Source organism: Hydra vulgaris, chromosome 11 (genome assembly GCF_038396675.1).
Source record: "Hydra vulgaris chromosome 11, alternate assembly HydraT2T_AEP".
Lineage (NCBI taxonomy): Eukaryota > Metazoa > Cnidaria > Hydrozoa > Anthoathecata > Hydridae > Hydra > Hydra vulgaris.
In genome coordinates, this window is record NC_088930.1 from 47,643,513 (window position 1) to 47,667,068 (window position 23,556).

Sequence of the window (23,556 nt, forward strand, 5' to 3'; positions counted from 1 at the left end):
CTCTACATTATACTATAAACTTATCTATTTAATTTTATTGTCAGTTAATTTTTTTATTTTTTGACAGTTGGTTATTTTGATTGGTTATTTACCGAGTTATTTTGTAATAAGTATATTGGTTAAATATAGAGCCCCTTTAGTCACTCATTAAAAAAAAACACTTTAATTTTTATAGTAGTATAAAAATTCAATAAAACAAAGCTCTTTTTTTTTTTAGTGTACAAAATTTTAGACTTAAAAAAAAACACGGTTAAGCAGTCAAGTTTTCTAATTACACGGTTTGTAATTAGAAAACTTGACTGCTTTAATTTAATTTTCCCTAGGATAGTTATACCTGGTATTTGAACGCAGATTATATTTTTCAGAAAAATTATATCGGTAAGCAGAAGATAGTATGGCTCAAAATGAGGTTTTGAGTTTTTAAAAAAACGCAGACCAGATATCATACTGTTTTCGTGAGAAATCTAAGAGTGCTACTAAATTTACCGATTTATACCTGCCTCAACCCAAACCCTCAGTTGATGTAGTTGCATCTCCTTGCATATTCTACCTAAATCAGTCGACATAGCAGATCTCCTTTTTATGTTCTCAATATACCAATATATTATCTGGTTTGCTTTTTTGAAAGCTAAAAAACCTCATTTTGAGCCATACTATCTACTGCTTACCAATTATATCAAGAAAATATCTGAAATATACTTTATAAATAATTATTTTAGATTTTAGCGAACAGAAAATTACATTTTTTAACTAAAAACGAAAAAAGAATTCAACAAAATTTTTATATAATACTTATTTTCTCAATGTTTTTATAAAACATGATTTTATGTTTTTATAAAAGTGATTATATATATATATATATATATATATATATATATATATATATATATATATATATATATATATATATATATATATATATATATATATATATACACATTATCATCGGTATAATATATGATAATGATTAGAAAATGGAACTCACTAGAATGAGAAAACTTTTAATTATAATTCAAACTATTTATTTCAAAAAAGTATACAAAATTGCTATTTTATAAAAATTATATATATATATATATATATATATATATATATATATATATATATATATATATATATACATATATATAATCATTATCATCGGTATAATATATGATAATGATTAGAACTTGGAACTCACTAGAATGAGAGAACTGTTAATTATAATTCAAACTATTTATTTCAAAAAAGTATACAAAATTTCTAATTTCTAAAAATTATTTTAAACATGTTTAATCAATAAATCTTCTGAATAAAAGTATAAAAATAAAGGCATAAAAGAAAATGTGTTAATCTAAATTTATAATATATTACATACTTGACTTCAAAATAATAATTCTAAATTACAAATAATATAATCTATCAATTTTATTAATAGAAAACATCTGAAACATTCAAAGCATTAAAACAAAAGGTTAAACATTATAAGCAAATGACAAACAAGCACCCGCAGTAAGTCCTGCTGTTAAAAAAAAAGACATCATTGTTCCAGCTGTTTCTGAATATTCAGCAGATACTAACTTAGGTCCAAACATCATACACAGGCTTCCCAGGTATCCATTTGATAAAGCAAATAAAGAATTTATTATAATAGGCCAATAGTCATTTTTAAAAATATACGTTAAAGGACTACCATTTTCGAAGTGACACATCAAAAATAATGGAATAAACAATATACGAGAGAAACATAATATGGGTAGCCAGGGTCCTCTCTCAGCCACAATTTGATATGAACCAGCTGCAATGCGACCTGCTAAATCACCACAATTAAAAATAAAAAAGCAAACAAATGTTGAAAACAAATCATTTGTGAATCTTGAAGTTTTTGATTTATCTACAGATACAATTCTTGAGACAACAGCAGGGAATAAAGATAGAGTTACACAAAACACAACACTAACAGAAATAGCCAAAGGCAATATTTGTTTGAAAATAAACCAATATGGTATCTCATTTATACTATGTGATGTACCATTTATACTATATTCATTTGCGATTTCGTTTTTTAACCTTAATTTTGAACAGCTTAAATGAAACTTCATTTTTGGAAGCTTAAACAAAACAGAGTATGTCACTGCTGTAATCAAAATGACAACAGAAGCAGTAACAAAATACCCTAATGCACTTGAAGTCTTATCAACAGGATTTGGGTTAGCCAGCTTGAATATTAGATCTGTTGTTGCTGCAAAAATACCAGCAACTCCTTGACCAGTCATTATTGCTTGCGTGTATTTAAAACCAGTTAGCCCTGCAAGTCCAAACAGAGTTCCTTGATAAATTCCGGCAGCTAAATTCATGACAACTACACAAATAATAGTGACTGCAAAAAAGTTTTCAGTCCACTTGGTTGTATTTACTTTGACAAGTATAGTTGTTATAAGAAACATTGAAAACATTACTGACAAACATGAAGATATTCGACAAGTTCGAGAGAGTCTTCTAGTCAAAAATATATTGAAGGTCAAACTAATCAAGGATGGTAACATTGATCCAAGGGCAAATGCTTTTTCGAAATTTCTTTTAATAGAATCATTATCTTCAAATTTATAATTAAAATATTCAGTGGCTGTAATAAAAAAGTTCCAGGGTAAAAGCATTCCAATGCCCTGAATAACAAATATTATGTAAATAAGAGAAAATCGATCTGGAGGTTGGATTTCTATAGTGTCTTTTGGTAATATTGGACTCAAGTCATCATCTTTGGTTTCATTATAAGATTCATCTTCGAATCCACTTCTTTTATATTCCATTTTTCTTGTTACTTAGCAGATAAAAATGGCAAATCTCCTTGCGTACTTGATCACCAATGGCGTTGGTCTTGCATACTTGATCACCAATGGTCTTATCGAGACAAACGGCGTACGACTCGCGCATTTTTATTGTCTTGGTTTTGGTCAATGGGAATTGTGTGATGTTGTAGCTAAATTTGTAAACAATAACTTTTCTATTAACTTAATATTTTATATAATAGGAATATTGAATTATATATAGTATTATTTAAAACGATTATAACCTTTTTAAAAGCGCCTTCAGGAGAATGTGCTCAGAGGCGATTCTATGGATAAAATGAAGGAGGGGTCGGGGGGGGGACCCTTAAAAAGTACTGGCTTCTTAAAAAAAAAAGTCCTTAAAACTAAAATTTACCCGACTGAATTGTGTTAAATACCATAACAGCCGACTAAATTCGTAAAAATACTGACTATAACTTAAAAATCACCTTCTTTGGGAGGTGGGGGGGGGGGATGAAACACCTCTTCCACCTCTAAAATCGTCTCTATGCAAAAACTCAAAACCTCATTTTTCTCAAAAACTCAAAGTCTTATTGTTATTTATATGAAAAAGTGTCAAACGTATACATATATAAACGTAAAGCGTATAATAGTAAATATACAAACGGCATACGGGCTGAAACTTCCCTGGAGTCCGTTTTTAAGAAAAAGCAAAACCTGATTTTGATTTATATGAAAGACGGCCGACCTTTAAAAGCAGAGAAAAAAATGATTGCTACAATATAGCTAGTTCTTAGCAAAAGTTTCAAATGGTGTAGATGGGTTATATTCTAAATTTAAATAGTTTAATATATTATAAAAAAGTGATAAAAAGTTAAAATTTTTGTCTATAAAACCGTTATCCATATAAGATATCCTAACTGTTAAATATCAATTAGACCCAGATTACCCCTTAGACCAATATTACCACTAGGTAAGACCAACATCACTTTAGCCTTAAAAAATTATTTATTTTTTAGCATGACATTTTTTTTTATAAAGCTATATATAGTTATAATTTATTAGCTATATTAACACGTATCATTTGTGGTGATCGTTTTGTTTAAAGTAAATTTTTAAAGTTTGTTCATTTATAAACATTACAAGTTAAACACTTTTAACAAATACTACTAACAACTAACCAATAATTCTATTGCTTACGAAGTATATGCTTACGAAATATAAATTTAAAGTTTACGAAGTAAGTGCTTACGAAATATAAATTTAAAGTTTTCAATAAATTTAAAATTTTCAGTATATTAAAAAAAAAAATTCTTTAAAATCTTCTAGCCATGGCTAGAAGATTTTAAAGAAAAAACCCTTGTATCTCTAAAAATATATCTTTTTTCTTTTCACAAACCACAAAAGCCAAATTTTAACCATATTCATACTGAGTTGTGAAGGTTTATTTTATACTGGGTTGCACTCTTAGAGCGCAAAGCCTAAATCGTTTGAACTACCGATTAAATCTGAAACCTTGCACACTTTTAAAATAATCTAATTTAAATCATCTTAGGATATAATTGTTAACATTATAGAATTTTTCATGGCTATGTAGTCACAAACACAACACCGCAATATTAATATGATGAGATCTAAGGTATACGTCTCATCTATCTATTTTGTTTAGAAGAATTATCTAATTATCTAATTCTTCTAAACAAAAATTTAACATGAAATTTTGCACCCTCTTAAAGCAACTTAAATTATTCTGGTCTTTAATTTTGATCAATAAAAATTTTTCTGACTAAATAACCACAGGCACAACGCCATCTAAAGGTACTAGTTTTCACTTCAAATTGTAAAGTTACATTTTATTTATGGAATTGTATAGAATTGAAATTTTTTTTAAATGGGTGTATAATTGAATTTAGTCAGTCTTGCAGTCTTATCACTTGTTATGACTATTATTGTAGTTATGGATGGTTTTGTTGTTGGTCTCTATGACTCAGAAATTACTATATACCTTTTCATTGTTATTTTTAAAATATAGAATAAAAATAAAACAGACTTGTTACAGTCTAATTGTGTTAGTAAATATGATTATTTTTTCCAATCCGCCTCATAATAGCAACGAGCCAAAATCTACGACATATGAAAATAGCAACGAGTTGGAGTCTACGACATATGAAAACATAATAAATTATATACTTGATTTCTCATCGAATTTAGCAAAACAATTTCTTTCATTATGAGAATTATTGTTAGGACTTCAATAAAAGTTGAGAATATTATCTATTGCATATGCAATAGTAGTGATTAGGCTCAGAACCCATAGGTTCCAGGTTTAACGCCAACTCTAGCTCAACAAGGTACCTTAGTATGGAAGGAGGCGTGAACTTCCTGTTAAATACTCTCCCACGGTGCTCTGTGATAAGACCGTAAAGACTTCTGAAAGCACCTAAAATAACTTTAAAAAAAAAAAAGAATCATGTGACATGTCGCGCAAGTTGGATTAGTAGAACGATATGTATCTTCCCAGGGTGTTATGAAGCATTACTAACTTTGATTTCACTTAAAGGACAAACCTGTGGGGAAGACAATAATTTATAACTATGAGGATTTTTGATAACATGTTAAGTTGACTCAAACAAAATAACATCTATTGCTACATATGGTGTAAAGAGTATGACAGGGAAATATGAAATATTTTTCATGTGATAATTTTAAACAAACTTTTGAAATTCAAGAGGTAATAAAAAATAGAGGAGAACTTTAAGTAAACAGGGTAAATTGTCTCAAAAGCATTACATGATGAGGTAAACAAAGTGCCGATGTTTTGGTCAAGATTTGATACAATGCGTCAAAAGTTTGGCACACACTGTCTAAATTAGTTGGTAGGTGATCTTCGAGGGCCAAAAACAAGAAAAAGTGGGCCAAAAATAATTTTTTCACAATATCATGTTTGGATAGAGGAGAGAACAATTTTTTTTGAAAAACCGACATACAAATAAAAAGTTCCAAGAACAAGGCAGTACTGCACAAGCACATTTAGAAATTGCATTACTTTTTGAAAGTCAACTCTTTATTAAAAATATAAACAATGAAAATTCATTTTTGAAATAAAAAAAGCATTGTAAAACAGAAAATGTCATTAAAACTAAGTATTTCGAAAGTAAAGAAAGTTTCCTTATCATTTTACAGAGTTTAGAAAAGAACACATTACGTTATCATTTCTGTTTTGAAATTCAATATTGGGTCTGGCTTGATAAGCGACATTGGTAAGGAAGTAGGCTTTAACTTTCTGTTTTAAAATTCTTTTCCGTGGTACTCTGTGGTTCAAGAAAACCACTCTGTGGTCTTCTTGGACTACTCTGCGGTCTTCTTAGATCTCAATAACCAAAATCCCTAGATCTATATAGGTAAAAGAAAGATCGTAAAAAAAAATGATAGAAGAACATGTTAAATGGTGTACTACCACAAGAATAATCGAAGAAGTACATTAGAATGATAAAAAAAAATTATTAAATAAAGATCACTATAAAGCTTTTCAGTGAACATCTATTTTGAATTTTTGTTAGTTTATATATTAAAAAGGCTTATCACCTAAGCTTATAATTTTAAAATTAGTTTTTTTTTACTATTTTAAATTGATTGAATTTGTATATTCTTGTACAACGGTTCTGAAAAAATGTTTATATTCACTTTTTTTTATAAACGTAAGCAATTTTATGTCCGAAACCTGTATATTTTTATGCTTAGCAGCATCGATAATTCTTTTTATATATTCATATTTTAGTTTGTAATAGATTATTCAACATTTTATTTAGAAAACACATTTTCTTATTGTTTTATTTTCCTTTTTGTAAATTTGCTTTTATTTTCCTTGTGTAAACTCTCAAAACAAAAGTTTTGAGAATGGTTGTCAGTTTTAAAGTATACTTTTAGTAAGGCCATTTGTTACTGAGTTATTGTACAATTCTCAAATATACAATACAACATTAATTTTTACATCTCGTTTAATAAGTTGTTTAAACAATGCAAATAACGCTACACCTAATTTTCCAAACCTAAAAGTTTACATTTTTACATTAAATATAACTTTAAACATGAATCCTTAAAGATGGGGAGAGTGGGGCATACTGGGCATATGGCACAATCATGGGCGGATCCATAGGGGGTGATGGGGGCGATCGCCTCGCCTTAAAACGTTTTAAAATTTGTTATTTTTGTAAGTTTATATATTAAACACAGAAAATTGTTTGAAAAACGGAAATAATATAATTAGTCTGTCTAAATAAAATTGCAATTTTAATAAAGTTATGTGGTGCAAATTCAAAATTGTGTGATTGCTTGCTTACAAATCATTCAATCTAAAAATTCCCCCCCCCCCCCTCTCCTTACTAAATTGTCTGCATCCTCCAAATCAAAAAATATTTAAAATTTCTTTACGACATGGTCTTATCCCCTTACGATATGGTCTGGACCCGTTCTTGGGCACAATCACAATGCTTCATGAGCACCATGAACCATTGTAATTGTGCCTACACCCAGTGGATTGAGGTCTAAAGAATAGAAAAAATCTATAGAACATTTTTGTTTTTTAAAAAAAATTACTGTAATTAGAGGCTGAAAATAAAAATATTCTATAGATTTTCCCTATTTCTAGAACTTAAAACTAGTGAGTGTAAGGGAATAATGGCTTTAAAATTTTTTGTGTATTTTTAGATCAAATTAAAATTTATTAATAGAATTCAAATTTCATTAAAAAGTGTTTTGGTGTTTCGAAGAGGTGACCATGTAAAGTTTGCTACCCACTCAATTAGGGAGGAATTGTTTAAATTGAAAATATTTGGCTCAGGCAAAATTAAAAGATTTTAAAAACATCCCATAAGGTCTTTATATTATTTGATTTGACAGGGTAAGGTATTTATATGAGAACAACGTCCCGCTTTAATAATTAGGCAAAACGGGGAGTTTATTCGTCTCGCTTTAATTTTTTATTCAACTCAAATTTTATATGGTCATATATGATAGTTATTGTATGAAAAACCTCTCGGTCCTTTTTCAAGCGCTTGACTTAGCCGTGCTCATAATTATACTAGTATTTTATTTCTGAAGAAGTCTTTTTCTTTCATTAAGATAGTTTGCTGCAAAACAGAGAAACCGTTTATCACCAATAGCTTTATTTAACTTTGGTAGTTTAATATACCCATCCTCTGGAATTACAAACACATCTTGAAGGGATGGGTGGCATTTCCCCTTAGCAATTTTTCCAACTAAGTCGACCATGCGATTGTAACGTCTGACCTCCAACGACTCTAGACCAAGATTGTCTTGTAGTTGACTAGAGTGAGCAGTTCGCGGGGCTTTACAAATAATGCAAATGGAATCTTCTGTACAAAATTGAGTTTTTCATGTGGATTTATAGGAGCCAGTAATATGCTGCCATACTCAAAATGAGTTCTAACTAAGCAAAGGAGAAGATTTTAGAAGCACAGAAAGAATACCATGAGATTTTTTGACTAGCTTATCAACATGTGGTCCGAAGGTTTAATGATTATCGATGTGAGTACTAAGGAGTTTTACAGCAGTTACAGGTTGGATTTGCAGGGTACCTATATGCAGGTCAGTTTTCTAAGGCAGTTTGGTTCTAAGGAATTTAATTTTAAAAAATTGTGTTTTACCAGGGTTGAAAATAATACCATGATCGTCGCAGAAGATTAGCATTTATTGCAGGAATCAGTTTAGTTAGTGTAAATTTATTTGCAGTAATTACGGCTCTCATCTTATTAAAACGGTATAAAATTTTTTGCGTTGTTAAAATATTATCAACAGGCATGAATAAATCTGTGGCGCGTAATTTTGATGCTAAAATAATGAAATTTAATTTTTCATAAAGAAAATTATGTTAGCTAGAAGCCCGTTTCATTTTTGTTGCAAAAACGATGCATAGATTTTATTTTTTGACTTTAATTAACCATTTTTTGTGTAATTTGAGCATGTTCAAATAACCTAGTGTTTTTTATTGAAGTTATCTAGTTTAAAATCCTAAAATTGCTATGGTTTTAATTTATTTTTGAATAAAAACAAAACATAGCAAAATATTTTCAATATTTTAACAATACAAAATATCTTTATGTAATTTAAATTCAAAAAATTTGCAATTTTATTGTTTAAAGGTTTGAGTTAAAATTAAAAAAATAACGAACAAATTTTTTGTTGTTGTTGCGTAAAACAAAGTAGCATTGTTTGAAAAAAAAAGGAGCCTTGTTAATAACGTTATTAACAAAAAGTTTTGTTAATAACGAATCATTATATTCCACAAATTAGTTCTAATTGTCAAGATGATATTTTTTCACTTAATAAATGTTATTTTTGTGAGCTAATTTAAAATGCTCATATTACCAAGTGGTCTGGGAGTGGAATGAGCACTTTTGTTACTTTTTTAAAACTTCTGTGTTCTTAAGAAACAATTTCGGGTGCCCAAATATCTATGTGGATAATGAGTAGTGATCCCTAAAAATTGTTTGTTCGCAAAATTTTTGAATCCATCGTAATTATTTTTGAAATATTTCATTAGCATTTCATTGATAAGCACCAAGAATTATTATGCGAGATTTTAGAATCTTAGAATCCAGCTTTTAATAGTTATTTCTAGTCCCTTTTTGTTCATTTTCACTTGCCACTTAAATTGAATTTTGAGAGGAGTTTAACCTATATAAAAAAATTAAGTTTTTTTTTAAATTATATATATATATATATATATATATATATATATATATATATATATATATATATATATATATATATATATATATATATATATATATATATATATATATATATATATATATGTATATATATATATATATATATATATATATATGTATATATATATATATATATATATATATATATATATATATATATATATATATATATATATATATATATATATATATATATATATATATATATATATATATATATATATATATATATAGGTTAAAACTCCTCCGCCATGCAAGGAGCTCAAAGCGGACAACTTACTCCAATGTAGGAAAATCTACTCCGGAGTAAAACGTACTATCGGACAGTTTACTCCGTTATAATATTTCGCTTCAACTCATATGAGGATCGTTATTTCCTTAAGAATTTTGACCAAATTTCGAGCGTTGTAATATTTGATTATCTGAAAAATTTATAATCCGATAGCTATATAGAAATTATTAAAACGTTTTATAAGTTTTTATTAAAGTTTACAAATTATCATTAAATGATAATTTGTAAACTTTAGTTTATGAACTGCTTATTATATTATTTTTAAATTTTTATTTTCAATCTTCCAAGAAAACGCATTTCGATTCATTCAATATCTGTGTAAATGTGGTTAAGAGGAATTATACGTAGGGGAGAAATACTCCCGACGTAAACATTAGCCCGTAAATTGACCTGCATAAAGTTTGTCGTATGTTTTAGTCGTGAAAATTTGTCATGAATAGTAAAGTTTTTGAATTCCTGGTGTTGTTAAAATAAATAAACTTATTGTGAAATTATACAAAGAAATCTTTAACAAGCTTAGTGATAAGTTATCATTTGTTAATGCTGCAGAAATAAATCCTTATGAAGGTAGGGTTTTTAGTTTTTTGAGTTGTTATGTAATATCGATAGTGGGAGTAAGTCCCATAAAAAAGTAAATCTCCTCTTATAAGCTTTAAAACTCATGTAAAAAAATCCTTAAATTAATGATTTTTTTTTATGAGAGTAATTATCCCCTTTTCAAAACTAAATTATTAAAGAGAATCATTTTATTAATAAAATTAACCTATTTGGCGGTGTGGAGGAGTAATTCTCCCCTTTTGTAAAGTTTTTGTTATAAGAGTAAATTTTACTTTTGTCAAGTTTTTTTTAAACAATTAATCTCCTCTTTCAATGATTTTTTTCATATGAGAGTAATTCTCCCCTTTTCAAAATTAAATAGTTAAAAGAACCATTTTGTTGATAATATGAAACTTTTTAGTGATTTTCTGTGTTGAATTAAAAACAAAAATGACATTATTTTTTTTCATCATTGTCATCAATCGATCCATCGAGGTACATAAACCATTTTTAGAGATGATCAATCCAAAGATAAAAGAACTCCATGTCACTATCAAGACTGCGGCCAAGTATTTTTTCAAAAAGTCAAACTTATTAAACACATAGAGGAATGTCATGAAGGTGTATTTTCCAAAGAATCCTACAATTTTTTATCAGAATCTGAATTCTTAGCATGGAAGGAAAAGGAGGAACTTAATAGTTATGTTTTTTTCATTAAACAAACTGGTAGTTTTTTCACTGGAAAAAAATATAAAAAAAGATGTAAAAACAAGTAATTTTACTTGTCAAAATGATGGCCATTCAAAACCGCATCGCTCTGTTAGTGAACCAGCAAAAAAAAAATAATAAAAGGTACTACAGAGGAAGTGTTAAATCAGGTGCCTTCTGCCCTGCCAGAATGATTGTCACAGTAAACAAAAATGGTGTCACAAATGTGCAGTATATCAAAACTCATAACCACAGTGTTAGTATTACAAATACCATGTACCAATCTATCCCAGGTAATATTAAAAAAAATATTTCTGCTAAATTGTCATTAGGTGTACCTGTAAATATGGTTTATCGTGATCTTAGGGAAAGTTTTGGAGACAGACAAAATAGAAATGATGAAGATGCTGTTTTAACTAAATCACATCTTCTTACAAAAAAGAATATTTCTGATATCAACAGAGCAGTAAAAAAGGGATGTCGGCTTCACCCTGATGATAGCATTTCAACTTTTTTACTTGTTCAAAAGTTGAAGTCTAAAGATTTTAATACCATTCTGGTTTATAAGCCACAAGGACAGCAAACTGTTATCGGCCCAAAAGTGTATGATGACATTGACCTTAATAAGGATTCCTTTGTGGTTGGTATACAAACAAAGCATCAACTATCAATGTTTAAAAAGCATTCATCACAAATTGTTTGTATTGATGCTACACACTGCACCAATCAGTATGCATTTCCTTTTGTAACTTTACTAGTTCGAGATGATTTTAAAAGGGGTTATCCAGTAGCTTTTCTTATTTCTAACCATGCAGATGAACAAACCATAACACCATTCTTAGAAGAAATAAAAAGGAGATGCAATCATTCTATAAAAGTTAATGCTGTTATGACAGATGATGATTTATCAGGCTGGAATTCTTTTAATAATGTTTTTGAAGATGTGCCCCACTTGCTATGCAAATGGTATGTAAAACGTGCATGGCGCAATAAACTTCCTTTAGTCAGTCCATCTAATTTACAAGAAGAAGTTTATAGGATCTTAGAGACAATCATTGACAAAAAAAACCCTGATGTTTTTTTATCAACTATGAATGGTTTTGTAAAGGCATATGAACATAAATGTCCGAACTACATTAGTTACTTTGTTATATACTATGCTCCTCGACATATAAAATGGGCTTCTTGTTATCGCAACTTTCAACATGCTGACACTGATACTAATATGTTATGTGAGTCATTTCATAACAAATTGAAAACAGTTTATATGGAAAGACGACCTAATAAAAGGTTAGACAATTTAATCAATTTACTTTTACCAATCAAGGAAGATAGTTATTGGCGCCACAAAAGAGACACCATTTATCTTGGAACAATATCTCTCCCAAAAAAGTACAAAAAAAGACATGAAAAAGGAATGTTGATTTCAGATAAATGTATTATTAAATGTTCATTAACTCAGTACACAGTTAAGAGTCAATCAAAAGATGTAACATACAATGTTGACATTCTAACCAACACTTGTAAGGAAATTTTGTGTTTAGAATCATGTCTAAATCCCGCCTGTAATGGTTTGTGTCAGCATTTATATAGGTGTAATTGTAATGACATCGTAATCCTTTGCAAGCATGTTCATAAGTTACGATCATTTCTTTTAAGAACTCAAGAAAAAAACTGCACAAAAGTATCTTTAGCTGTTAATACTGGTAATAATCAAGTGAAGCAAAAATCACAAACATTTATTAATGAGACTGAAAGGTTTCAAAAAAATATTGATGAAATATCTACATTAGTTTCTCATCCCATGATAATAAATTTGCAACTTCCTTCAATGAACAGACAACTGGAAGACATGATCAGTCAAGCTGAAGCCTTTAAAAATATGAATTCAATTGAGATACCTGTAAAGCCACACAATAACCTTTTAAATTTTGAACCAAATAAGAACTTAGATAATCAATGGCAGCCTAATAAATTTAAGAGAACAAGAAAAGGAAATAGGAAAAAGGAAACAAAACCATATCAATATCCTGCACAAAACCAAAAAGAAGAGATAGTTCGAAATTGTCTCAGCAACATGTTGATCTAATTCATGATAAACAAAGTACAATAATATGCAATAAGATTGAAACTTGTGACTTCACCAACACTCTTATTACATAAGCTATTTAAATACATTTTCAAATACTTGCTACTATTCAATTTTTCTACGAATATCTTAGCTTTTAAATAAATTTGCTTATTCAAGTTAATTTGATGTAATGGATAATATATTAGACAGTAAATAAAACAATAAACTATATTTCTTACAGTATATTAGTTATATTTGTGTGTAAAATATAAATTATTTGTATATATGTATGTTTGTTTATATATATATATGTAAATATATATATATATATATATATGTATATATATATATATATATATATATATATATATATATATATATATATATATATATATATATATATATATATATACATATATATATTTATTTTTTTAATTTTAAAAAAAATAAAGCACTGCAGGTTTTCAAAAAGGCTGGCTTCAAGATGAAGTCATAGGAAGTTTTCTACATTGCTTAGAAAAAAGGTACCCTTCAATGAAATATTTGAGTCCAACTGAAGCATTAGCTTTAAGCTGTTCAAAAAGTTTACAGCTTTTATGGAGAAATGTTGATACTAAAGTTATAGAACAAGTTCTTATTCCTTTTAACCCAACTAATTCTCATTGGATTTTAATACATCTAAAAGTTATAACAAAAAAAGTAACTGTACTTGATCCACTCCATTGCAATATTATGCCAAATGATTTATCTCACAATAAATCCATTGCTGTTGCTAAAGACCTTTTTCGACTAAAATTTAACATTTTAAACCCAACCGTCATTTCAGCCCCAAGTGATTGTTTACAGAAGGATAGTTACAACTGCGGTGTTTACATATGCTATTATGCATTAGAACTTTGTGAAGGTATCATTATTTTTACACAATATGCATTCTGCATACAGAGTGCATCTTGTGTAATATTTATATATTTGTATTTTTTTAGTTGTCGATTTTATAACTAATTTTTTATTATGTATGTTGCTTATATTTAATTAATTGCATATATAAATTCATTTATGCATTATTAACTATAAATTTAATTCTGTAATTGTTCAATAAATTATAATTGTTAATTATAGTTTGCATAACTTATAATTTGTCTGCGACTATTTAAAAATGCATCATTACACGACTTTTTTATTTTCTATTTTATTGAACTTTCTTGAAAATTGTGTTTTCAGAAAAAAGTATCAATGATCCATTTAATGAAGTACAATTTCGTAAATATATATACGATACTTTATGCGGTAGGTGTTTTAAGAACCTTGAAAGTGGTTTTGAACGTTTGTACGATATTTGCAGGGCAAGTGTTTATTTTATTTTAACATAATAATAAGCTGAAATTTTTATTCCAATATTGTATTAGGGAATAACCTGTTCCTTTACTATTGTGTTCGTCCACTTTGAATTAAATTCGATTTGGTTGGCGAAAAATAAATATATACCGTTGTTACATTTTAGGTCCTATCCTTATAAACACATGTTTCCTTGTTTCTTTGAGATGTTTACAGTTATATCTAAATTATAGCTGTCTATGAAATTTGAGAAATTGATGGAGTAATAGATATTGTAGTAGTGATTACAAGGATGACCTTTAATGTTTTATTATTACAGATTTTTAAGAACGCATCCTCTAAAAAGAACGATTGGGTGCAATGCACAAAGAGTCCACAATGGTATCATTGCGAATGTGCCCACATTTCAATCAAAGATGCGGATGTCAGTGATACTTTCCAATGTCAATGATACAAACCTATCAAGTTTAAAAAACGGCTATTTTCATAGCCACAAATCCTTTTAAAAACATTAAATGACATGAAAAATCTAGTTCCATTCTATTCTAATTATAGGGCCGTACTGAGGGCGAAGCCGGGGGCGCATGAATTTGGTCTCTTTGATGTTGATACAAAAAATAGTTAAATCTGCGCCCCCTTACATAAATTCTAATTAATAAAAGCTCATTTAGTGAACAAAAGAGCGCTCTTTTGTTCTGTAAATGAGATAAATTGCGCCCCCTTCTCTTTATATAAAAATCATGTCAGAGTTAAAGACACTAACATTTGATTTTTTTAAGAGAAAGGCAGCACAATTTTTCTTGCTTTCCCGAAGCGCTAAGTTGGCTCGGTACGGACCTGTCTAATTCTAGTTGTTTTTTAAGTTTTAAATCAGGCATTAACTTAACAAATTTAATAAAATATCATATCATTTTTAAATAGCCTGTTTAATAGGCCTAATTTGTTTCAGTTTTTAAACAACGTGATTTGTTAAATATTTGGGGAGAGTGGTTTAAAATATCCCCCTTTTCAAAAAATGATATAATCAACTAGCCTCGCACACACAAACCTAAAAACAATTTTTTTAAGGATATTCAATTTATGCTCTACAATTTGTTATCTGAAAATTAAAGGTGCATATATGCCTTACGTTAAGAAGCAACCGATAAAAAGAGAGATGCCAGGGGTCCTTTTCACCCTAGTGTTAGCCAAAAATGGGTTTCTTATTTAACTCCTGTATAAAACCCGAGTTTTAATTAAGAACTGAAGTTACTTATATTTTAGTAATAAATAATCATCTGTTCCTTAACCATATTAGAAAATAAACACTCGAAGTAAACTCAATTGACACAGAATGTGCTCAAATCTCTTCTGTAACTGAGTGATAGAATCTACTACAGCATAATAATATGTATACAGTTGGGATGAGAGATTATCTAAGATATATGATATATCCGGTTGGATATTATAGTGATATATCCGGCCAGATATATGATATACAATTATTCGGCATTTTGACCGGATTATCCGGTCGGATATCATATCCGGTACTCCTCTAGATGTTACCTTTTTAATATCTGATCAACATTTTGTTAAAAACAATATTTTCAATATTGCTTATAAAAAAATAGATTTAAAAAAATTTAAACAGTGAGGGTGGAACAGGGATTTTTTCTTTCCGGGGATAGTTTTCTTATGGTTAGCTGAACAACATACTAATGTTAAATTTTAATAATATTTGGCTAAGCATAAGATTAGATGAGATTGGGGCCTGTCTCAACCGAAAGGCCCGTTTTAGACCACTCTCTTTTATAGATTTACAAAAAGTAGAGTATCCACGGTATAACGTTCGCCCCTATCTTCCCCCTATTCGCCCCTTCTAACAAACAAATAAACAAAACTTTTGCCTAAAGAAAAAATAATCTCTTAACAAAAAATTCTACAAAAAAATTGAGAAAAAAAGTTTTTTTGCATTTTTTTTTTTTAATTCTAAAAAATCTCCTCAATAAAATATCCAATATAAAATGTGGATATTTTTTATAATTAAAAAACTGTTATGGTTTACGCTATATTTTGAAAAATATTTTAAATAAATGATATAATAAGAATAAGAATATTCTTAATATAAGGTAGATTAGGGTAATATGATAGAACATATAATAGAACATACAATAGAACATACAATTACCTTAATCTAAATAAACTTCTATATAAAAATCAATTCGGTTTTAAAAAAAATTGTTCAACTGAACAAGCCATTACACAGTTCATTCGTGAAATTTCCAATTCATTTGGTACATCACAATATACACTAGGTATTTTCATTGACCTATTAAAAGCATTCGACACGGTTGATCACAAAATTCTACTTAAGAAACTCAAATTTTATGGAATTAATGGCAAATTAATAAAATGGTATAAAAGTTATTTGACAAATAGAAAACAATTTGTTTTCTATGGAGATTATTTTCAAAATGAAAAATTAATTGACATAAAATGTGGTATTCCACAGGGTTCTATTCTAGGCCCACTTTTGTTTTTAGTCTATATAAATGATTTAAATAAAGCTTCTTACCTTATGAGTATCATTTTTGCGGACGATACTAATTTATTTCTGTCAAACAGTGACATTTATGAGCTTTTTTAAAATATGAATAAAGAACTCAATCACATCTCCAACTGGTTTAAGTGCAACAAGTTAACTTTAAACATTGACAAAACAAAATGGATCCTTATCCACTCCCTCGCAAAAAAGCGTTTTTTACCAAATAATTTACCTAAACTTTTCATTGATAAAATTGAAATAAAAAAGGAGTCGGTCATAAGATTTTTAGGCATTTACATTGATAAAAATATTACATGGAAGTATCATATCGACTTTATTTCTGCTAAATTGGCCAAAAGTATTGAAATTCTATATAAGGTCAGATACTATCTAAATAAACAAAATTTAATTCAACTCTACTACTCATTTATACATAGCTATATAAATTATGCCAATATTGTTTGGGGAAGTACCTCTAAAAGTAGGTTACGAAATCTCTACCATCGTCAGAAACACGCAATGCGTTTAATATGTTTTGAAAATCGTTTTTCTCATTTTAATATTTTGTTTAAAAACGTTAAAGCACTTAACGTTTACGAACTCAATGTCTTTAATATTTTATGTTTCGTTGTAAAAGTGAACAACCATTGTTCATTTTTAAAGATCTTTTTACCCATAAAGCTATAAACAAATATACTTTACGAAATAATAATTTAATAATTGAACCCTTTTGTCAAACAAAGTTTAATCAATTTTGCATAAACTATCGAGCACCGTATTTATTGAACAAAATTGTTGTTCCAAATTTTGATTTGTCAATTTCGTTTTCTGTTTTTAAAACTAAATTAAAAAACTTTATTCTTTCTACTGACAATATATATATAAATATTTTTGAAATGTAATATTATTTTCTGTTTTTGTTTATTCTACATTGTCAATGATTATTAAATCATTTGTATTTTTATTATATTATATATACACGTTTGATATATTTTATATGGTTCTGACGACAAGATCTTTTGGATCTTCTTTCAGATACCAAGTTTATGTATTGTTATATCGTTATATTACGATTAATAATTGTAAACTAAAAAAAAAAAAAAAAATATGAGCACCTTGGTAATATGAGCATACTTAAAGAATTCTTAAATGTAAGCAGTGAAGTTAAAGTTGCTATGTATTTTTTGAATCGACTTTATGTGGTGATTATAGGAATCAGTCCAATTAGCGTAAATTTATATGCAGTAATTAGCGGGTATCATCTAATTAAAATACTGTTAAATTTTTTGCGTTTTTAAAATAATATCATTACGCATGAATAAATCCGTGGCGCGAAATTTTGGTGCTAAAATAATGAAATTAATTTTTTCATAAAGAAAAATATGTTAGCTAAAAATCCAATCCTTTTTGGCTTGAAAAACAATGCATAGAAACATTTAGTTTTGACTAAAAATAACGAATTATTATTTTTTTTTCTTGCGGAAAACATAGTAGTATTGTTTCAACAAAAAGTGACTTAAAATTTGATCTTTTAATGGTAAGTTTTGTTAATAACGAATCATTATATTCCAAAAATTAGTTTTATTTGTCAGGTTGGTATTTTTTTTTACAAAATTAATGTTTTTTTGTGAGCTAATTTAAAGTGCTCATATTACCAAGTGGTCTGGGTAATATGAGCATTTTTGTGACTTTTTTAAAACCTCTGTGTTTTTAAGAAAAAATTTCGGGTGCCCAAATATCTAAGTGGATCATGAGAAGGGATCCCTGAATATTGTTTATTCGCAAAAATTTTGGATCCAGCTTAATTATTTTTGAAATTATTCCAATTTTTGCTTAAGGTGCTCTATCATTGAATAAATTACGCATGTTGTTTACAAAAAATAACATGTAAAATTATCACAGATTTATGCGCAATGCGGGACGCGGATACGGGTTTTTTATAATTCTAGGAGTATTTTTACCCCTACACTCGGATTCGGTTAAGAGTGATTATAAAAAAATAGTGGTTTTGATTGCATGACAAAACTTTAACATTTCTTTTTTTCGATTTAGAATGGATCTAAACTTAAACGTTTTAGAAGGTCTAAAATTAAGTGGTGATGGTTTATACTTGCAGGAAAACGACTTTCCTATTTTATGTCGTGCAATTTTTGAAGTATTATTAAAAGAAAAGAAAGCTGAAGACCTTTTATGTAGGATTTTAACATTTATTTAATAATCTTGCATTTAATAAAATATTGTGTAAATTTCCTGATGTATGCTATAGGGTAAACAGCATATTTCCATAATTCTTTTTTTTTTTTTTACATTTTTTTTCTTTTCTTCAACCTAATTTACAGAAACCTTGGTTTCTGTAAATTAGGTTGAAAACTAAATAATGTTACTCATATAAAAGCATTATTATCAATAAATTGTTTCAATCTATTTTCTTGAAATATTTGTGGCCATTGAAGTAATTTTTCATTTGTAGAGTCTTTCCTCATGCAAATTTTAGCTAAGGGATATACTTGCATATCAGTTTACCTATTTGTTGTGAAATCAGATTTAATTCTTCTGACTATTATTTTATATGCCTTTGTTTAGCACCACTTAACTCATGACCTTTTTCTTTGTTCTTTATTTTTCTTTTTCTTTCCAATGCTGTACTTCTTTCGAAGTTATTTCCAATCTAGTTGAGCCTTTCTCTTTATCCATCTGCCAAAATATTTGTTTTCAGTGACTTTAATGCTTATAACATTAAATGATTTGGTACTAATAAATGTCATTTTAAAAATACAAGCCTTGTCAGAATGTTAATGTATCTTTTGGCTGGAGGCCAATTGTATATTGCAAGATTTACATGGTATTTATTTTTGTTTTGTGATAATTATACTCTACAGCAATAGGACTAAAAAAAATTTTCAGCGACAGAGTACTATTTTTTTACACAACTAAAATATTTGCAGTTCTAGTTTAATGATTATGGAAAGTGCAACATATTTATCTAACAAAAAATATTAGTTTGAAACTGTTGTGTACCATGCTGTAGTAGATGTTATGCATTATCAACATCAGATAAACTAGATAGTTTTATGCAACATCAGATAAACTAGATCTTTTTTGGTTTGATAGGATCAAGGAGAGACTCTTGCTTAGTAATTCCAGTTCTTCTACTAAATAAGATGTCATCATATTGTAAGTAATGGCCAGTCTTTAATGAAATCATGTTATTTAAAAGTATTGATATCTTTCATAATAAATATGTATTACTCAACCATATGGAATGTATGTCTCCATAGAAAATTGATGAATTTACATATTTTCCTGATATAATTACTCAAGCATTTGAATATTTTGCTATATCTAAGGTACGGCCACATTTCCTATATCTATAAATTTCCAAATACTATAAACCAAGTATTAGAAATTTTACAAGAACCACTTTGAAAATCAGATCTCAAGATAGTATGGAGTTTAAAAAAATGTTTTGATGAGTATAGAAAATACACAACATAAAATGTATATTGATGGTTGATAAAGTTTATATCAAATCTGCAGTCTCTGTGTGAAATACTGTTGTCATATTTAGGCTGGTTCTTTTAATGTAAAACATATTGGGTCATTCCATGCCATCTGGAACAAGGTCCAACATGAACCCTTCAGATTTGATGAAACTTGATTTGTTTGTTAATATCAATGAGAAAAGCAATTCCTGATAATTTCAGCATAAAATCTTATGTGGTTCATGAGATATGGTCATTTGAAATTTTCAATTTTTCCAAAAATAAAAACTTCATTAGCAAAAACATGTTTCGTTCATATTTTGAAGCACTATATTTAAAAATAAAGTTTCAGAAAACCTTCTAGTTTTTTTCATTGTATACAACTCTAGACTTACCTTAATAAAACTTTGACATTGAATTCTTGAATGTCACATTTTTTCTATAATGGCTACCTAAAGAACCTAAAAAATAAGTAATATAGTTTGCAAATAAGCGGCCATGGTGGGACTGGTTAGAGCGCTTGCTTTAGAAGTAGCAGATCCAGGTTCGAAACAAACTCTGGACATATTTTCCCATCATGGTAAGGAAGGAGGCGTGAACTTCCTATTTAAATACACTTCTGTGGTGCTCTGTGACAAGACTGTTAGGTTTTCTTGGTGCACCTAAATAACAAAATTAAAAAATATATATAAAACTTGGTTTTTGATGAGTCAATATACAAAATTTGCAGTTTAAGAAGTGGAAAGACATATTTTTTAATTTCTATATATGGTAGGCTTCCAAATTTTTAAAAATTTACTGATAAGATACAATTCAGTAAAAAATTATAGACTTCTTAAAATGGCTGCAGCTAAAACTTAGGAAAATGTACCTCCACTTCAAACCAGAGTTGTTAGTCCTTGGCCTTGCCTTAAGGCCAAAAATTGAGGCCTTGACCTTGGTCTTAGCCTTAATTTTGGCCTTAGCTTTCAAATAAATGCATATTTACTTATTGATTTCATTGATTTCTGTCCATAACCTTGGTCTATTTTTACAAAATGTGGTTTTATTGTCACAGTACTTGCTACTTAATGTTTTGTTAATAATTGGCCTTAATGTAATGCAAAAACTCTTATAACTTGGTATAAGTTGTAATCTAAATTTGAACAAGGTAATCAAATAAGTTAAATTAATGGGGAGGGGTAGAATAGTGAATGTATTGGGAAAATATTATAAAATTTATAGTCATGATATTAAATATTAAGTAAATTAGACTAAAAGTTTTTCTTTTCATTTTTACCTGATAGGCTAATTATAAGTCTTTTTACTGTCTAACATTAAAAACTAAAATTCACAATTTTTATATATTTATGTTTAGTGGTGTGTTTGGGCATAAAGGCACTTCATACATCAGACATAAAACCAGACACCGTGTAGGGAGAAGTGTTCAATTACAATATTTTTCTAGGTTCTGGGCAAAAATGAGCGTGTTAAAAAGTAAATGGACAAGGGAAGGGGGAGGGGGCAGGAAAGAGCTAGGGCTATTTAAAAACTGAGTTTAATTCAGGCTTAATTAAAGACGTATTCCTAGTACTGATTATGAAATACTTTTAAATTCATACATACTTTGCATTGCAATATCAAATACTAACTAAAGTACAAAAATAACTTTATTTTTATTGTTTTTAATGCATTTTCGGCAATTTTCATTGTTCTGATTTTATAACTTTCCCATGAGTACCCTTTTTTTTTTTCTGAAATCACTGTTATAAAGTCTATTAAGTTAGAAGAAAAAAAAGTCTTATTAAAACCAGTGTTGATCTTAGGTTACTGGTGGTTTGAAATGAAGGCACATTTTCCTAAGTTTTAGCCGCAGCCATTTTTAGAAGTCTATAATTTTTTACTGAATTGTATCTTATCAGTAAATTTCTAAAAATTTAGAAGCCTACCATATTTAGAAACTTAAAAAATATGTCTTTTCACTTCTTAAATTGCAGGTTTTGTATATTGACTCATCAAAAATCAACTTTTTATACTTGCAAACAATTTTTTTAGGTTTTTTAGGTAACCATTATGGAAAAAATGTGGCATTCAAAAATTCAGTTTCAAAATTATTTAAGCATTTTAATGTTGCATCCTTTGATGAATCAAAAAAACAAAGTTCTTTATGTCTTTATAGATAGATCCAGTATCAACTTAAAGTTTCACAGAGAGATTCTAAGCAAATGTAAAAGGCAGAAATTATCCAAACTTATAAGCATAGGGTAATGTTCCCTACACATAGTTCATGGTGCTTTTAAAACAGTAGTTTTTTTTTATTTTAAACATCTTTGCTTCAAACAACAAGGCTGCAAGCAACCACTATAAAAGTTGGAAGTTACTGGAAGAGAAAAGATGAAGATTGTAGAGCAAGATAATGGTTGACAGACGATTTAAAAGATTGCAAATTATATGAATCAGGAAAGTAAGATGATGGAAGCGCATTCCAAAGAACTGATGTTGAGGAAAAAACTAGAGGAATATGAGTTTTTGGAGTAATTAGGAACAGTCACAGAAAAAGGATGAGACTTAAATGAATGATGAGTAACACGATCGTGAATTTTAGTAGATAGCACAAGAGATGCTAGCTCTTTATAGCAGTACCCATTATAGTATTTGTAGAAAAGAGAAAGAGAAGCAACACTAAGACGATGTGATAATCGTTGAAGGTTGGCTGCAAGAGCAAGCCTAACTATGTTTACAATGCATTTTTGCACCTTGTCTAAATAGAAAAGGCATCATTGAAGATCCGCCCCAGATATGGCAACAGTATTCTGTACAAGGCCGGATTTGAGATTTATAGAGATGTAATCTTTAGTAAGAAAGTGTTGAGCTTGATAAAGAGATGCAACCTTAGCAGTTGCTAATTTTGCAATGGATTTGATATATGGTTTCCAAGAAGGATCAGAAGTAAGAGTTAATCCTAGAAAATGAAGGGTAGATAGTTAAATCAACTGATTAGTTAAAAGGCTGCTTTATTTTGCTACTTGCCATGTTTCTGGAAGAATCTCAAAAAACTAGAAGAAATGAATTTATCAGTATAATTAAAAGTTTTGTATTCCTGCTTTG

General features: G+C 28.4%; 3 protein-coding genes across 4 annotated transcripts in view; 2 read left to right on the forward strand and 1 right to left on the reverse strand.

Annotated features, from left to right (window-relative positions):
* Positions 1-1,200: 1,200 nt before the first annotated feature.
* On the reverse strand, positions 1,201-2,886 carry LOC100209542 (equilibrative nucleoside transporter 1). The gene has a single exon (XM_065809021.1). It carries the CDS (start codon positions 2,787-2,789, stop codon positions 1,455-1,457), a length of 1,335 nt encoding a protein of 444 aa, XP_065665093.1. The 5' UTR covers positions 2,790-2,886; the 3' UTR covers positions 1,201-1,454.
* An 8,256-nt stretch (positions 2,887-11,142) lies between these two features.
* Positions 11,143-13,146, forward strand: LOC136087084 (uncharacterized). Its single transcript, XM_065809590.1, has one exon. The coding sequence runs from the start codon at positions 11,143-11,145 to the stop codon at positions 13,144-13,146; it is 2,004 nt and encodes a 667-aa protein (XP_065665662.1).
* Positions 13,147-18,950: 5,804 nt separating this feature from the next.
* The window catches only part of LOC100214286 (COMM domain-containing protein 3), a 58,864-nt gene continuing 54,258 nt past the window's right edge, over positions 18,951-23,556 (forward strand). Inside the window, exon 1 of one of the 2 annotated variants that reach the window (XM_065809025.1) lies at positions 18,951-19,179. In XM_065809025.1, the coding sequence (XP_065665097.1) occupies positions 19,041-19,179 (139 nt within the window). In that variant the 5' untranslated portion in view covers positions 18,951-19,040. The remainder of the gene's footprint in view (positions 19,180-23,556) is intronic. The other variant, XM_065809026.1, reaches the window with a different exon arrangement.

Bases quoted from the DNA above. Each gene is read 5' to 3' on its own strand.
- LOC100209542 (XM_065809021.1), bottom strand. From the start codon at position 2,789: ATGGAATATAAAAGAAGTGGATTCGAAGATGAATCTTATAATGAAACC.
- LOC136087084 (XM_065809590.1), top strand. From the start codon at position 11,143: ATGGCCATTCAAAACCGCATCGCTCTGTTAGTGAACCAGCAAAAAAAA.